The 15,523-nt window shown below is 38.1% G+C and overlaps 1 protein-coding gene across 13 annotated transcripts in view; it reads right to left on the bottom strand.

The window, feature by feature from the left end:
* Nucleotides 1-117: 117 nt before the first annotated feature.
* PPIP5K2 (diphosphoinositol pentakisphosphate kinase 2) overlaps nt 118-15,523 on the bottom strand; it is a 93,462-nt gene continuing 78,056 nt past the window's right edge. For 10 of the 13 annotated variants that reach the window (XM_038401444.2, XM_038401450.2, XM_038401448.2 and 7 more), the window contains 3 exons: nt 12,140-12,286; nt 8,290-8,415; nt 118-1,949 (listed from right to left, as the gene is read on the bottom strand). In XM_038401444.2, the coding sequence (XP_038257372.1) occupies nt 1,882-1,949; nt 8,290-8,415; nt 12,140-12,286 (341 nt within the window). In that variant the 3' untranslated portion in view covers nt 118-1,881. Of the gene's footprint in view, nt 1,950-2,641; nt 2,765-8,289; nt 8,416-12,139; nt 12,287-15,523 lie in introns of those variants that run through there. The other 3 variants (XM_043514354.1, XM_043514355.1, XR_006281269.1) reach the window with 2 other exon arrangements.

Genomic DNA, 15,523 nt, shown 5'->3' with positions numbered 1-15,523 from the left:
CAAATTCATATTTCTAAACATATTTCAGCTTTTTTGCACTGGGATGAGCAAAAAAGCAAGTCAATACACTGAAAGTGAGATTCTATCTATTCATGAAAAAGCAGAATAGACATTAAATTAGCCATTAACCTTGTTTTTTATTTAGGAGCGCATCAAAATTTTTACACCAGAGCTTTGGTTGACTTGAATGATATGCACACTTAATTTTAATAGTGTTTTTAAAAAACAGTAAACATGATGTGTACATTCAAATGTGTGCAAGGCAAACATTGTCCATACTACATGGTTACATTATAGAAAATGAAATGTTTGAAATATATAGCTGTGAACCTTTTATGTTTTTGGTATAATAAATTTAGTCAGCACTTAATAGGACTATTTTCTCGAAGCCATTTCACATGTGCCCTATTTAAAGATTTGTACAGACTCTATGGCAAGTTCATAGTGTAACTGTAGTTACACTGAATTTCTGGATAAGGAAAACAGGGCTCTTATGCTTAAATATTTCTTTGACACTAAATCTCTTGTAATTTAAACTGGAAAAAAAAAGTCTAACCTGCAGTTTATAAAGTCATTAATAATCAGCCACTTGAACTTTCAAAAGGGGACAGTGACATTTTGAATACTTTCTATAATTCTAAATGCCACAGATGAAAGCAGAAAACCGCTGAACCTGGATGATTGCTCTTCAAAATCTGACCATTTAAAAGCATAATCTGAGTTGCTAAAGCTTCTCATAGTTCTAATAAAGTCTTCAACAGTCTTAATGAGAGCCACTGACAACAGCTGCGTTTAGAATGCCAATGGTATGAACATTACAGAAAATGCTGAAGCTTAAGTATTCAGATAAACTTGGAAACATTAAACATTCTGGTAACACTGCAGTTTCTTTTTAACATGAAAGGGTGGTAGGACGCACCACCTACAGATGGGGTATTTAGAGTTAGATACCAGACCAACTGTAATTGCTTCTTAAAAACCCCGTCTTTTAATGTGGCCTTTTTTTAAGTGACTTTTTTTTAAAAACAAACCTATGTAGCAAATAAAGGCATCTTTTTCAGTAAACAAAAGAATTTCTTAGAATAAGAAAATATATAAACAGCAATCTTTTCTGTAGGAGGATATACAGACATATACCTTACATAACCATGTATATTAAACAACAAAATAAAAAGTATATTCAAATGTTAAGAGTCTGATGTAAACAACAAGGAGATTCAAAGTGAAAATACACTATCCTTACTTCATCCCATTGTGCCTAGTTACTGCAGCATATATGGTATTAAAAAATTCAAATGCGCAAGAAGCTCTTGTTTAACTCAAAGAGCCAAGCGATTTCTTTGGAAATGTATTCAAATAAAAAAATGCTCCTAACCAAGATCATGTGCATCAAATTTCAGCCCAGGAAAAAAATTCAGACACATTATAAACCCCCTGAAAATAAGAGTTTATAATGACAACTACAGTGGTGCTTTGAGAGCCACTCAAATACATACCATTGGGTTGGGGCGTTTTTCTTTTTGCTTAGTATACATATATAGTAAACAGACACTGGGAAAACTGGTGTGCAGCTTTTTCATTAAAGTTGTGCAATTCATTAAACTGCTGAGTAAACCTCTTTGCCTTAAATATTTTAGAAAATGAGAACAGATTTTTCAGCTGAATATATACAGTGTGCACTAGCTAAGAGCATTTAAATTTATATACAGGTAAGTGCACCAAGACAGACAGAGACATGAATGACTTTGGAGAGTTGAGTCAAGATTTAGTTTGCTTTTCTACCATTAAAAATGCACATTGAAGATTGTTTTTGAAGGAAGATGCTTCCAATTTTGTCTGAAGTGCTTCATTTCTTCTCAGTAAGGGTTTCATCACCAAATTTTATATCAAGCTAGATTCTTTAGGAGATGGTGTAACATCAGAGATGCCATTGGAGGGTCCACTGGTAGCTGCAGAGAAGCAAAAAACCCCACACTGGTAAGATGTACAGCAAAAGAAAGGTCAATATTAAAACTTACATCAATCTTGCTGTAAACTGAATTCAAGTAACCCATTATAATCACTAAGTAACAAGTGAATTAAGTAACTTTTGAGATGCCTGGACTTAAAATTAGACCTACTTTGACACTGTTACAATGTGTTGAGGAATTCACTCTTGAAATTCAATAGTCTGCCACAGATGAAAAACATAACCCACCAAGAACAACTGTTTGTGAAACCCTCTAACATCTGCTCTTATAGAAATCAGACAGCCAGAAGAGGGAACACATTTTAACAAATTATACTTTATCTGAACTGGCTTGAAAGCCACAGAAAAACAATTATTTCTGTCTAATAAAGAGGCAGGAAATTGGTGGGAAATAATATTTTCAAGCTTCTCAGAGCTGTAGAACAAATAAAGGAAAGTTTTTACAAACTGTTCTTGACAGCATTTTTAAACAGATTTACGAATATACTTGAGCCAAACAACTTAAAAATGTGTTGAAGCAAATTTCTAGTATAAACTGAAGATAGAGAAGGCAGTTTCAGTTTGGTATTTTTACAATAATATGTTCAATCTTTTACTATAGTCATTTACAAGAGTGTTAAAGTTTTTCATATGATTAGTTATAGTTAAATAAAAATTCTTGGATTCATGTACCTGTGCATAGGCTTTGTGGGAAATTTCAGCCAAAGGCTATAAAACACGGGACCCAATAGGGGAGTTATATGGTATCCTTGCTGTGATAGTTAGACTGGCTTCAGTGCTCCCAACAGTCAGCTTCTTTTAAGCAGGAAGCAACAATAGACCCCAAACAGTCAATTAAAAAGGACAGAAGACAAACTTCAATATCCCTTAAATCTCTGGAGAAGATAAATGGTTGACTCGGGGGGAGGGGAATCACATTGCAACAGGAAGCAAAAAACTAAACAAGTCATATCCTAAAGAACAAACGTAAGACATCTTGAAGAGATAAGATCGTTACCACCCAGAAATATATTTCTGGGAAGTACACCATTATAACAGCCATCAAAAAGATGTAACACCAAAGTATTAAATAGAGAGGGCAGAAAAGTCTGAGGATCCTTCCAATGGAAGATTTTGTAACAGACAGGTCAAATCTAACGAACAGCATTTTGTAAATGCACGTAGAAAAGATAATTTTGCTTCTTTTCAAATCTCCTGGATAAACATCGGGTAAGAAGTTGGCAAACTCTCACAGAGTGAGCGTTGCTACACAAATCTAGAACTTGAAGGCTACGTTTATAGGGCTCAGTATTTAGACATGGTTCTCTTGGAGACAGAGTCTGTCAAGACTGAATAGAATTAAAAGGTGGATGAACTTGACAAAGATTTCAATTGGAGCTAGAAAAAACCTAGGAACCTTGTTGTTTCTGAAATAGACACTGGGCCTGTAGAGAATGGCTTCACTGCAATGGATCTATTGGCAAATGAGTAAGGGGAAAGTCAGTCACCCTCTTTATGATTCATCTGTTGCACAATATATTTATTGTGATTTACAGAATTTAGTTGTAAACTGGATCAGTCACTAGAATCTGAACCTTACGGTACAAGGTTAAATTTATTGTTAGAAAAATGGCTTCACTTTGAAGAAACCCAAGAGCAACTGAAAAAAGACTGGTTTCAGAGTAGCAGCCGTGTTAGTCTGTATTCGCAAAAAGAAAAGGAGTTCTTGTGGCACCTTAGAGACTAACAAATTTATTAGAGCATAAGCTTTCGTGAGCAATAGTTCACTTCATCGGATGCATTTGGTGGAAAAAACAGAAGGGAGATTGATATACACACACACAGAGAACATGAAACAATGGGTTTATCATACACACTGTAAGGAGAGTGATCACTTAAGATAAGCCATCACCAGCAGCAGTGGGGGGGGAAAGGAGGAAAACCTTTCATGGTGACAAGCAAGGTAGGCTATTTCCAGCAGTTAACAAGAATATCTGAAGAAGAGTGGGGGGTGGGGTGGGGGGGAGAAATACCATGGGGAAATAGTTTTACTTTGTGTAATGACTCATCCATTCCCAGTCTCTATTCAAGCCTAAATTAATTGTATCCAGTTTGCAAATTAATTCCAATTCAGCAGTCTCTCGTTGGAGTCTGTTTTTGAAGTTTTTTTGTTGAAGGATAGCCACTCTTAGGTCTGTGATCGAGTGACCAGAGAGATTGAAGTGTTCTCCAACTGGTTTTTGAATGTTATAATTCTTGACGTCTGATTTGTGTCCATTCATTCTTTTACGTAGAGACTGTCCAGTGTGACCAATGTACATGGCAGAGGGACATTGCTGGCACATGATGGCATATATCACATTGGTAGATGCGCAGGTGAACGAGCCTCTGATAGTGTGGCTGATGCGATTAGGCCCTATGATGGTGTACCCTGAATAGATATGTGGACAGAGTTGGCAACGGGCTTTGTTGCAAGGATAGGTTCCTGGGTTGGTGGTTCTGTTGTGTGGTGTGTGGTTGCTGGTGAGTATTTGCTTCAGACTGGGGGGCTGTCTGTAAGCAAGGACTGGTCTGTCTCCCAAGATCTGAGAGTGTGATGGGTCGTCCTTCAGGATAGGTTGTAGATCCTTCATGATGCGTTGGAGAGGGCTGGGGGCTGAAGGTGATGGCTAGTGGCGTTCTGTTATTTTCTTTGTTGGGCCTGTCCTGTAGTAGGTGACTTCTGAGTACTCTTCTGGCTCTGTCAATCTGTTTCTTCACTTCAGCAGGTGGGTATTGTAGTTGTAGGAATGCATGATAGAGATCTTGTAGGTGTTTGTCTCTGTCTGAGGGATTGGAGCAAATGCGGTTATATCGTAGAGCTTGGCTATAGACAATGGATTGTGTGGTATGATCTGGATGAAAGCTGGAGGCATGTAGGTAGGAATAGCGGTCAGTAGGTTTCCGATATAGGGTGGTATTTATGTGACCATCGCTTATTAGCACCGTAGTGTCCAGGAAGTGGATCTCTTGTGTGGACTGGTCCAGGCTGAGGTTGATGGTGGGATGGAAACGTTGAAATCATGGTGGAATTGCTCAAGGGCTTCTTTTCCATGGGTCCAGATGATGAAGATGTCATCAATGTAGCGCAAGTAGAGTAGGGGCATTAGTAGACGAGAGCTGAGAAAGCGTTGTTCTAAGTCGGCCATAAAAATGTTGGCATACTGTGGGGCCATGTGGGTACCCATCGCAGTGCCGCTGATTTGAAGGTATATATTGTCCCCAAATGTGAAATAGTTATGGGTGAGGACAAAGTCACAAAGTTCAGCCACCAGATTAGCCGTGACATAGTCGGGGATACTGTTCCTTACGGCTTGTAGTCCATCTTTGTGTAGAATGTTGGTGTAGAGGGCTTCTACATCCATAGTGGCTAGGATGGTGTTTTTAGGAAGATCACCAATGGACTGTAGTTTCCTCAGGAAGTCATTGGTGTCTCGAAGATAGCTGGGAGTGCTGGTAACGTAGGGCCTGAGGAGGGAGTCTACATAGTCAGACAATCCTGCTGTCAGAGTGCCAATGTCTGAGATGATGGGGCGTCCAGGATTTCCAGGTTTATGGATCTTGGGTAGCAGATAGAATACCCCAGGTCGGGGTTCTAGGGGTGTGTCTGTGCGGATTTGTTCTTGTGCTTTTTCAGGGAGTTTCTTGAGCAAATGCTGTAGTTTCTTTTGCTAAGTCTCAGAGGGATCCGAGGGCAATGGCTTGTAGAAAGTGGTGTTGGAGAGCTGCCTAGTAGCCTCGTGTTCATATTCCGACCTATTTATGATGACGACAGCACCTCCTTGTCAGCCTTTTTGATTATGATGTCAGAGTTGTTTCTGAGGCTGTGGATGGCATTGTGTTCTGCATGGCTGAGGTTATGGGCAAGCGATGCTGCTTTTCCACAATTTCAGCTCGTGCACGTCGGCGGAAGCACTCTATGTAGAAGCCCAGGCTGCTGTTTCGACCTTCAGGAGGAGTCCACCCAGAATCCTCCTTTTTGTAGTGTTGGTAGGAAGGTCTCTGTGGGTTAATATGCTCGTCAGAGGTGTGTTGGAAATATTCCTTGAGTCGGAGACATCAAAAATAGGATTCTAGGTCACCACAGAACTGTATCATGTTCGTGGGGGTGGAGGGGCAAAAGGAGAGGCCCCGAGATAGGACAGATTCTTCTGCTGGACTAAGAGTATAGTTGGATAGATTAACAATATTGCTGGGTGGGTTACGGGAACCACTGTTGTGGCCCCTTGTGGCATGTAGTAGTTTAGATAGCTTAGTGTCCTTTTTCTTTTGTAGAGAAGCAAAGTGTGTGTTGTAAATGGCTTGTCTAGTTTTTGTAAAGTCTGGCCACGAGGAAGTTTGTGTTGAAGGTTGGTTCTTTATGAGAGTATCCAGCTTTGAGAGCTCATTCTTAATCTTTCCCTGTTTGCTGTAGACGATGTTGATCAGGTGGTTCCGCAGTTTCTTTGAGAGTGTGTGGCACAAGCTGTCAGCATAGTCTGTGTGGTATGTAGATTGTAATGGATTTTTTACCTTCAGTCCTTTCGGTATGATGTCCATCTGTTTGCATTTGGAGAGGAAGATGATGTCTGTCTGTATCTGTACGAGTTTTTTCATGAAGCTGACAGATTTCCACTCTATACGGCTAAATTCAGTGCCTTGCATAATGACAGGTTTCAGAGTAGCAGCCGTGTAGGTCTGTATTCGCAAAAAGAAAAGGAGTACTTGTGGCACCTTAGAGACTAACAAATTTATTAGAGCATAAGCTTTCGTGAGCTACAGCTCACTTCATCAGATGCAACGAGAGACTGCTGAATTGGAACTAATTTGCAAACTGGATACAATTAACTTAGGCTTGAATAGAGACTGGCAATGGATGAGTCATTACACAAAGTAAAACTATTTCCCCATGGTATTTCTCCCCACCCCACCCCCCACTGTTCCTCAGATATTCTTGTTAACTGCTAGAAATAGCCTACCTTGCTTGTAACCATGAAAGGTTTTCCTCCTTTCCCTCCCCGCTGCTGGTGATGGCTTATCTTAAGTGATCACTCTCCTTACAGTGTGTATGATAAACCCATTGTTTCATGTTCTCTGTGTGTGTATCAATCTCCCCTCTGTTTTTTCCACCAAATGCATCCGATGAAGTGAGCTGTAGCTCACGAAAGCTTATGCTCTAATAAATTTGTTAGTCTCTAAGGTGCCACAGTACTCCTTTTCTTTTTGAAAAAAGACCGTTTCATTTGGATCATATTAATATCAGATAGGACAAGAAGCAATGGGCTTAAATTGCAGCAAGGGAGGTTTAGGTTGGACATTAGGAAAAACTTCCTAACTGGTGGTTAAGCACTGGAATAAATTGCCTAGGGAGGTTGTGGAATCTCCATCATTGGAGATTTTTAAGAGCAGGTTAGACAAACACCTGTCAGGGATGGTTTAGATAATACTTAGTCCTGTAATGAGTGCAGGGGACTGGACTATATGACCCCTTAAGGTCCCTTCCAATCTTATGAGTCTATGATCCTATAACAATGTGACAAGTGCCTCATATACTTGATAAACAGCTGCAAAGAATTAGTCACGATTCAAAATTTGTTTAATTGGTAGTTTTATTTCTGTTTGTACGTGTCACTCCACGGCTAAATTTCATCTGTTTAACACAGGGAGAAACACTGAATTTGATTAATATCAATTGCTAAAGCCTTCCCAAGTGTAACCCATCAAAACTAAAATCTAAAGCCTATGGGGCTACTGGGGCAGTGGGACTCAGACCTTCACCTGCATGGGTGGAATGATACTTTCCTCTCTGCTGATTTATTTAACACACAGTAGCTCGATTATACGTTTGCATTAGGACCATCATCAGAGATGCTAGATTTCTGAAGAGCCATAGTACATTAAAACTGCCTTTATCACCAAAATATTTGTGTGTTGCTGCCTTTATATAAACAAACATACTGTGTCTAACTGCCTTGAGTCTAAATCTGGAAGTCTAGTCCTAACTGCAGATTGACTGCCACCAAGTCACCTGAATACAATTTGAAAGTTTGTTCGTAACCACCCGGGTACACTACATCTGTATTCTATGGAGGCAACAGTTCGGCCATTACTGCTGAAGTGTTATTTTTAAAGTAACTGTACAATGCCCTAATGAATTTATTTTGTGACCATCTGAATGATTCCAAATACAAGGATAGGGCAGCTATTTCTTAACATTCTTGAAGAAAATATTCAACAGGTAGATGACACTATCTTTAATAACTATTGGGTACATTTAAGCAAAAAGAGTGAGCTGTTCTGCCTCTGTGACAGAAGTTACTTACATAAGGCTGGTTTCTCTATTGCTAGCCTCTCAGGCAAGGCTGCAAGTGGTGTTGGTTGGATTTTTGCAGGGGTGTATGTATTTAAAGAACTTTTTCTTCCAGACAGTGAACTCAAATACGCTGAAGCTGAAGGGGGAAAAAAAAAAAGGGGGGTCTTTACCATCATGAACAAAACATCTGTCAAGTATTTGCATATTACCAAAATGAAAAAAAAAGGCACAAATTCTATACTTATGGAATCTGGAATTTTGGGTTTTTGATCTTTATCGTAGCTTCATAATGTGGGGAAGGACAAGAAATCTGCCTGATCCATCTTAAAAAAGCAACACAAGAACTTCACAGTGCCAGGAATAATCAGGTTAGTGAATAGCGATTGTTGCTTGCCAGAAGTGCTCCTGACTTTTGACAGGGCACGTAATGCTGCTAAGACTGGCATTTTGTTTGCTCTACCTAGTCCAAGACATCTAATTAACAAGCCTATAATGGAGCAAAGAGACATTTGGTAACTGCTAGAAGACATCATAGGAAGAGGACCCCCCCCCAAAAAAAGAAACCAGAACACACCAAGTCCACACACAAATGAATTCTCCCAAAAGGGAAATAGGGTGGGGAAAAATACTTTTCCACAAAAAGCGTTCATGCTCCATCCTGTCAGTAACAAGAGCACTGACCCTTTCTCCCAAGTACCAAAACTTGTTACCAATAAAAGCCAACTCCGTACCCACAAAGGAGCCCTTTCCCATAGCCACAACTAAGATTCCCTCCTCCTTCCAACTGCCAAACACTCCCTCAAAAAACAGGGCAACCTGACCCACTTCCTTTCCAACAGTTAACCATTTAATTCTTCAAGGTCTCAAACTCTAGATGGCAAGCCCTCTAGGTTTCCTCTCAACATCGCAAACTACAATTATTTTACACTGTCTACATTTCTCATTTTTCTATTGAATCCTGAAAATTAAGATTGCATTTTTAAAGGGACACTATCCGCTTAAAATCTCCTTTCCCCCCCCTAAATGCAGTATACCTGCTGGTGACCCTCCCTGTACATTTTTGTCACTTTACAATCATTTTTCTATTTCAAAAAAATGTTTCTCCATCTGTTCATGTATAAAAGACACATAAAACAAGATGGGGAATTGACTACACTGGGCAAAAAAATGAAACTGACTATTCATAAAGTGCTATCAAAGTAAAAACACTAAAAAGAGAAAAGCATCTCTAATGTTGTTTGTTATACTATAGCAAGTACAATTTTTACCACAAGAAGTATAATTTCTTTACATGCTCCTCAAAAGTTTGCATTCTCCCTTTCACCCTATGCAAAAAGCATAAATATCACAGTGAAAACCACACATGTTGCAAGTCTAGCGTTGCAGAAAACTGTTTCAAGGGAAGCAGCAACAGAGACACAGTGGAAGGCAATCATCCTCAACACATTCACATCAACAAGATGCAAACCTTAAGTTCTATTCAGGACCATTTAAATATAAACATGTAGCATACGGAATCTTTTATAGAAAGAAAATTAAATGAAAAGATATTGTGCATTTGGAACATTCAGATTCAATAATAAAAAAAGAAACAGGAAATACAGATGTTATGGTTCTAGAAGGAACAGTAGCTCAGCCAGGTTGAACATACCATATTTTCTATTCCTGTATTTCTGGTTAACTGTGTAGTTTAACATCCGTTTGCCATAATATACATACCACAAAGCATACAAAATGCACAACACATTTGAGTTTGGTTTAGTTAACATTGGCATCAACAGATATCCTGTAACAAATTACAACCAATGTGGAAATGTAGCGTAAACCACGAAGTACTGCATATTTGACACTAGTAAAATTGATTTTCCCCTGCATCCCAGACTTGCAATAATGTGGGTGGGGAAGAGCGTTTTCACTAAAATAAGAGAATGATTAATTGGCTCAAGTATGATAATGTTCTCAAGTTTGCCATATTCCAAAGAAACCAATGACCACATAGTGAAAAAGTATTTCAAACATATTAAGAGTTGATTAACATTTTTGGTAAAATTATAGAATCATAGAAATGTAGGGTTGGAAGGGATCTCAATAGGTCATGTAGTCCAGTCCCCTGCACTGAGGCAGGACTAAGTATTATCTAGCCCATACCTGACAGCTTTTTGTCAACCTGTTCTTAACCGCCGCCCCAATGATTGAGATTCCACAACACCCTCCCCCAGGTAATTTGTTCCAGTGCTTAACTACCCTTCCAGTTAAAATGATTTTCTTAACATCTAACCTAAATCTCCCTTGCTGCAATTTAGACCCATTACATCTTGTCCTGTCCTCAGTCAACAACAATGTATCACCCTCCTCTTTATAACAACCTTTTACATACTGTTATGTCCCTCCTCAGTCTTCTCTTTTCCAGACTAAACAAACCCAGTTTTTTCAATATTTCCTCTTAGGTCATGATTTTTAGACCTTTAATCATTTTTCTTGCTCTCTTCTGAACTCTCTCCAATTTGATCACATCTTTCCATGAGTGTGGTGCACACTACTCCAGTTAAGACTCCTGCTAATACATCCCAGAATAATGTTCACTTTTTTTTTTTACAATAATATTACATTGTTGACTCATATTTAGTTTGTGATCCTCTATAAACCCCAGATCCTTTTCTGCAGAACTCATTCTTAGGCAGTCATTTCCCATTTGGTATTTGTGCAGCTGATTATTCCTTCCTAAATGTAGTACTTCGCATTTGTCCACCCTATTTTATTTCAGACCATTTTGTCAAGATCACTTTGAATTGTCCTCCACACTGCTTGCAATGCCTCTCAGTTTGGTATTGTCCACAAACTTTGTAAGTATATTCTCTATACCATTATCCAAGTCATTTATGAAGATATTGACTAGAACCAGTCCCAGGACAGATCTCTGTGGGACCCACTTAATATGCCTTTCCAACTTGACTGTGAACCACTTAACTACTTTGAGTAGGGTTTTCCAACCAGTTGTGCACTCTCCCTTACAGTAGTAGGTTCATCTAGGTCAGGGATAGTCAACAGGTGGATTACAGGCCAAATCCAGACCGCCAGACACTTTTGAATGGCCCCAAATCTTTTTCTTTATCTATCTTCTTAAATTATTGTTATTATTTTTTCTGGAGTCTGGACTTTGACTATACCTTGACCAAGAAATTTGGACCTTGACAAAAAATAATTGGCTACCCTTGGTCTAGGCTATATTTCACTAGTTTGTTTATAAGAAGGTCATGTGAGACAGTGACAAAAGCCTTAAAGTCGAGATATAGCACATGTGCTGCTCTCCCCTATTCACAAGCTTTGTTATCCAGTTGGTTTGACATGATTTGTTCATGACAAATCCATGCTGACTGTTACTTATCAGCTTATTTTCTTCTAAGTAATTACAAAGTGATTGTTTGATTATTCGCTCCATTATCTTTCCGGGTACTAAAATTAAGCTGTCTGGTTCATAATTCCCTGAGTTGTCCTTATTCCCATTTTTATAGACCAGTACTATATTTGCCCTTTTCGGATCCTCTGGGATCTCTCCTGTCCTCCATGAATTCTCAAAGTGAATTACTTATGGTTCAGAGATTTCTTCAGCCAGTTTCTTAAGTATTCCAGGTCACATTTCATCAGGATCTGCACACTTGAAGACTTACGAATTTGCTAAGTAATTCTTAATTTGTTTTTTCCATATTTTAGCCTCATATCCTATCCCATTCACACTGATGTTCGCTAGATTAGTCATCCAATCACTGATAATCTTTTTGTTCTGTTCACTTTGAGAAATGGCCTATGGATCAACTATGACCAATAGTGTTTATGGTTTACAGTAAAAAAAAATTAATTACAACATGAAGCAGTAGACATCTCCGGTAGGTTGTCACTTGAAGTAGCAGCAATGGAGGCAAGAAATTCATCCACCTGCTTTAAAGACAGGGAGTTGTGCAGGGTTTCTAGAGGGCAGATGGAAGGCACCATGGAATATAGTTCAAAACCTACAAAAATAAGAGAATTTCCAGACATTAGAAATAAGACCAGAATGGAACTGTTGTACAGACAGGAAATACTGCATAAAAATGAACATAAAGTACATGTCTGATATCAAAACATGCAAACATACAATATCCGTGAAGTCATAACATAAAATGCTATGCAATATGGAGTTAGAACAAGGCATGTCAGATTCCAGCATATAGCAAGCTCAAGATAGTGTACTACAGACTACAAAACCCATGTCCACATAAATCAGTGTACGCAGATACAAAATATATCTTTGCTCTCATCTTTGCTCAGTACATGAAGTTAACTACTGTTCCAGACAAAAAGAAAAGGAGTACTTGTGGCACCTTAGAGACTAACAAATTTATTTGAGCATAAGCTTTCGTGAGCTACAGCTCACTTCATCGCTTATGCTCAAATAAATTTGTTAGTCTCTAAGATGCCACAAGTACTCCTTTTCTTTTTGCGAATACAGACCAACACGGCTGCTACTCTGAAACCTGACAAACTTATTCAATCATTAAAAAAGGTAGGGAATGTCAGTATTTTCCCTACTTGTTCCCATACCGGTCATAACAACATATAGATAACTAATTCATTCAAGATGGAGCAGCAGCATGGTCATGATGTGAACATTTTTAACTGAGTTGCTCTGACAGAGAACAGCTAAAAACATTGGCATTCGTGACAGGTAACGCCTTGTAGCATACACTCTCGAGCCTCTCAGGTATTCTAGGGACAAGATTTGCTTTAGGTTTCCACCTTAAGGTCCTCCAAGACCACTACCAGCATTTTTTTTACCTTGAGACTATATTTTAATTTTATAACAAACATTTATACCTATCTTTACTAAAACAATGATTTATATCACTAGAAATTTCACAACTTAAAACCGTAAACGATACCAAGTCAAAATTGAAGTGTTATTAACTTTGTTTCCCAATATTAGTATAGACATATTGACATTTCATAAACCAGCCCTGCACATTTTTATTCCTAAAGAAATAAAACAAAGCATTTAAAATACTTATCTATGCTTAATAGTGCAGTTTTGTGAACTGATGTAAGCTTGATAGCACTCAATGAAATCTGCATCCTACAGCATTTTAAAAGAGGAGACACTAGTCCACATTAGCGTTCTTATATACAGCTGCAACATTAAATTTACAGTATTGAACTGAAAAATTATAAATTGGTATACTTCTTCCAAGATGTTTATTTCAATGAAAAGACAATACTTAAAGAATGTCTAAAATTTCAGTTCAAGGTACCTTTTTTTTTTAAACATAGAACGTAAGAATGGCTTTACTGGGTCAGACCAAAGGTCCATCCAGCCCAGTATCCTGTCTACTGACAGTGGCCTATGCCAGGTACCCCAGAGGGATTGAACCTAACAGGTAATGATCAAGTGATCTCTCTCCGGATACCTTTACAAAAGGTATCAATGTGTGAACTTCCTCAAAAAACATTACTAAGTATTTACACAGAAAATAATTCTACAAAATTTCAACTCAAGAACTTTTGCATTCATGTTTGGACCCAGCCTTGGATTCAAGTGAGAGCCAATCCTGCTATGCAAGCTGCTCAAGGGTACTTAAATCAGCTTCACTTAACCTATAACAGTTATAATGTTGCATGTTTTTGGAAACTCAGATGTCATGTGAAAAACAAACACCACCACACAACTTCATGTATACTTTCTTTAATATGACAGCAGCTAAGCTGCAGTACAAGCATTAAAATAAATGTGTTTGGCATAAGTGTAAGATACTAAAAATACTATGCATGCGTGCAAAGCGCAAACCCTTTCTTTGCATTACAGTAAGTTCCACCACATTTAATTTTAAGCTAATGAAAGTGTTACGAGCACAAAAATGTTTTCCAGAATATTTACATTTTAGTCTAACAAACTATTTAGTGGGACAATGTCAAGTTAGGTCAGGACACATGCTTTAAAAAAAAAAATCCTACCTATGTTTCAGTGCCTATTAATGATGATGATGATTAATACTACTACGGTAACAGCTGTTATAGAAAATCCATAGGGATTTTCAAAGAAAATTTTAGAAGAACTATTTATGTTTACTTTTTGAAATTTCCTTTACCCAGACTACTCAAATAAAACAAGTAACCTTTTAATGGCTTTTTAAACAACTACCACAGAAACCCACTTACTCATATTATGGCTTTTAAATAGGTTGTCTTTATAAAACAATTTTTAGCCAAAAATGCCTGACAGTGTGTATCCCTTTAAATAATGTGTGCCCGCCAACTAACTACCCTTGCATTTTGGAGGGGTTACAGGTGAATACAACCAAAACCCAAGACAACGAAAGGGTTAACACAGCAATTTAAAAAGTCATCCTGCTGTCTTACATTTAATAGCTAGACACACATACCACTGGCGCCTAGAAATTCCACAGAGGAAATGGACCAGCACCTAAAGAGGTGCGGGTGTTCTGCATAGAGGCCCACGCAATAAGGTAAAGCACTGTCAGAAGATTACTTGTTTCAATGTGTTCCTTGAATTAAAGATGAAGGGGCGGGGGGAGGGGGCAGAAAAGAAGGGGGTGGAGAGTGTCTGTGAAATGGGTTAGAGGTTGTAATGACATCACAAAGTTATGAAAATAAGAGTGAAAGGGAGAATTACATGACAGTCCAGAAGACAGACAAACAATAATAATTTTAAAAAGCTGGTAGAGAACACTTAGGAACCGGGAACACCTCAGGGAATGCATTTAGGATTCACAGGAGCACGTGGCATGCATTAAATTGTAAAAGGTACGTGGAAAAATATTTATATTAAATGAATTAGAATACACAATGTACACAATAAAGTAATTGTGTTTAGAGATTTTTATTAAAAAATTATCCAGTTACAATAAGTTTGTTGCTGCCTGTTCCCTTTAGAACTAACAATTTTTTTGAAACTGTTACGTAACAGATTCTACGTCGTGAATCTAGTCTCACCATCCAACTTTCAAATGTTTTGCCAACATTGAGTTTTTAAGTACAGCATCTGCTCTTTTGTTTAGATTATCTGACTTGATTTTAATATAGAGTAAGGCCCACCTTTCTCATTTGCAAGGATGATGTTTAAGTCAGCCTTTTAAAAACTTAATAACTGCAGGTTTGGTGGTGGGTCTAATAGTTTTATACTAAACACTTTCTTCAGGAAGCCACTGCAGTGCAAAAATTGACTAAAAATTCCAAATGGATACAATATTTCAAGT

Source organism: Dermochelys coriacea, chromosome 5 (genome assembly GCF_009764565.3).
Source record: "Dermochelys coriacea isolate rDerCor1 chromosome 5, rDerCor1.pri.v4, whole genome shotgun sequence".
NCBI lineage: Eukaryota > Metazoa > Chordata > Testudines > Dermochelyidae > Dermochelys > Dermochelys coriacea.
Note: the sequence above shows the minus strand (reverse complement) of the source record. Positions and strands in the feature narration are given on the sequence as shown.